This window comes from Tupaia chinensis, unplaced genomic scaffold (assembly GCF_000334495.1).
Source record: "Tupaia chinensis unplaced genomic scaffold, TupChi_1.0 Scaffold000311_2, whole genome shotgun sequence".
Taxonomy (NCBI): Eukaryota; Metazoa; Chordata; class Mammalia; order Scandentia; family Tupaiidae; genus Tupaia; species Tupaia belangeri.
Genome location: NW_006159803.1, coordinates 6,433,579 through 6,436,073, shown reverse-complemented (window position 1 = coordinate 6,436,073; position 2,495 = coordinate 6,433,579). Strand labels below are relative to the sequence as shown.

The 2,495-nt window shown below is 43.1% G+C and overlaps 1 protein-coding gene across 3 annotated transcripts in view; it reads left to right on the top strand.

Annotated features, from left to right (window-relative positions):
* The window catches only part of LOC102479989 (alpha-1,2-mannosyltransferase ALG9), a 107,095-nt gene that overhangs the window by 30,264 nt on the left and 74,336 nt on the right, over positions 1–2,495 (top strand). For all 3 annotated transcript variants that reach the window (XM_014588807.2, XM_027772873.1, XM_006150981.2), the window contains one exon: positions 1,617–1,752. In XM_014588807.2, the coding sequence (XP_014444293.1) occupies positions 1,617–1,752 (136 nt within the window). The remainder of the gene's footprint in view (positions 1–1,616; positions 1,753–2,495) is intronic.

Here is a 2,495-nt window from a genome sequence, read left to right as displayed (position 1 = left end):
ATGGAGTCTAAGCCCCTAGGTCCGGGACTCCCACGCAGTCGACTACGTGGGAGTCCAGCGACATAGCCATTACGCTAACTGCTGGTCCCGGCTCTAAATTTTTTGATGTAGATTCCCTGCCTGTAAATATAACCTTGGGTTTGGGGAGGTGTTTTGAGGGAACCTGGAATTCTGTAAATTTTGTATTTGAGGTATAGGGCAGGAGAGGACTGCATGATTAGTATTGTATAATTGGGGCCATATATTTATTAATACCTAAAAAGCAGAAATGAGAAAGTAAGATAACTGAACTTTTTTTTTTTTTTTTTTTAAAGGAATATCTCTTGGGGCCAGCAGGCAGCATGGTGGTTAAGGCACTAGACTCCCACATGGCTGACTGTGGTTCATGTCTTGGATCCAGCACCTTGAAAATCATGCTATGTGTGCCCAAAATCCCACGAGGAGAATGGAGGAGAAGGGATTGTGGTGTGGCCATCCCCCCTGGGGAGTGATTTCTTGCTTTTTCTCTCTTTGTCTCTCTTTGTCTCTCCTTGTCTCTCTCTCTCTCTCTCTGGTGAGCACACATGCCCTATGGCAAAAACCAAAATAAATAAATAAACATAATAAAAAGGAATATCCTGTTAGTGCCCATTTCATTTTTTAAAGTTTATTTTTTCTATTAGAGAAACAGAGACAGAGAGAGAGATAGCACCCTTTAACAGGGTCTTGATATCACTGTTCACTTTCAGCCTTCAGTCATTCCCGATCACAGGCAGGCATGTGCCTAGTGTACTCAGAGAGGTCTCTCGACTTGAACCTGGAACCTACCCATGTGGGATTGCCCAACAGAGCACTGTGTTTTAAAACTGCACCATTGTGTGTCCCCCTGCTGCCCATTTCTTATATAGCATTGCCCAAAGTATGTTCCTCATTATTGACATTTTTGCAGTGTAGGTAAATTTTTTTATTTTTTGTGAGAGAAAGCATGCATATGAACACACATGGGAGGAGGAGGGTAGACAGAGAGGTGGGAAAGATTTGTTTTTTTAAACAGAATTTCTTTTTAAAAAAAAAAAACAGAATTTCAATGTTTGGATCCTCTGCTCCAGCTTCTCAGTTATCTAGAATTATGGGCATGAGCTACTACACCTGACCTGGTCAGGCTGGTCCAGGATCCAAACCTGGGCTTCGAAGTGGCCCACCTCAAACAAAAGCACCCTGCCACCCAGTCACTCACAGCACTGCAGCCAGGCCAGCCATGTAGGTACTGAAGTTTTTTTGTTTTGTTTTGTTTTGTTTTTGATAGGTTTTTGCTATAGGACATGTGCACTTGCCGGAGAGACAGAGAGAGAGAGAGACAGAAAGGGAAAGAAATCACACTTCCCAGGAGGGATGGCCATGCTACAATCCCTTCTCCATTTTCCTCTTGGGATGTCGGGCGTGCCATGCACATGTGCCTGGCTTGAGTTTTAAGCTGTCTGGTCTAGGACTGGCATCACGGTTGACTACATGGGAGTCCAGCAACATAACCATTATACCATCTACTGGTCCCTGTAGGTATGTTTTTAATAATTGACACTTTATAAATCTCAAGCTCTTGTTCCCCTCCCCTTATTCTGATGTCTTTACTCTTGCAGCATTCCTTCCTAGTAGCTTCTGTATGTACACTACGTTGATAGCCATGACTGGATGGTATATGGACAAGACTTCCATTGCTGTGCTGGGAGTAGCAGCTGGAGCTATTTTAGGCTGGCCATTCAGTGCAGCTCTTGGGTAAGAAACTAACACAATTTGTCTCCCATATCTCATGGAACATATGTTAAATCCTTTTTTAAATTAAATTTATTTATTAAGTAAATAAAATTTATTTCTTCTGAGAGAGAGACAGTTTCCCCCAGTAGGGTCCCCATGCTACGATCCACCCCAAGTCTCAGCCAGCCAGGATCATGGGCAGTTGTATGCTCTTGGCATGCTCAGAGAGGTCACAGGACATGAACCCAGAACCCTTCCCATATGGGTCCAGATATGCCACCGCCTGGCCCTTTAGTAAATCTTAATATTGCATTAGCTCCATGTTGTCTAGATAGTTCGTAAAGTTATAGTAATCATTTGGGCCTACAGATTCCAGAAAATAGAATATTCCTCTCAGTGTTTATTAATGTGATTAATTCTAATAAAAAGAGTGACTATTAAGCATCTGCTGTTATCTTAGGCTTTGCTAAACCCTTTATAAACTTTATCCCACACCTCATGATTCTGTGAGAGAAATAAAATTTATTGGTGCTTTATGAGAAAGTAGTCTCCAGGAGTTGAGTGATTTGCCTTTACACTTTTTTTTTTTTGGAGAAGTTTTTGCGATAGGGCGCATGCACTTGCCAGACAGAGAGAGACAGAGAGACAGAAAGTGAGAAATCACCCCCAGGGGGGATGGCCACGCCGCAATCCGCAATCCCTTCTCCTCCATTCTCCTCTTGGGATCTTGGGCGCGCATGCACACGCGCCCGACGTGAGTTTAA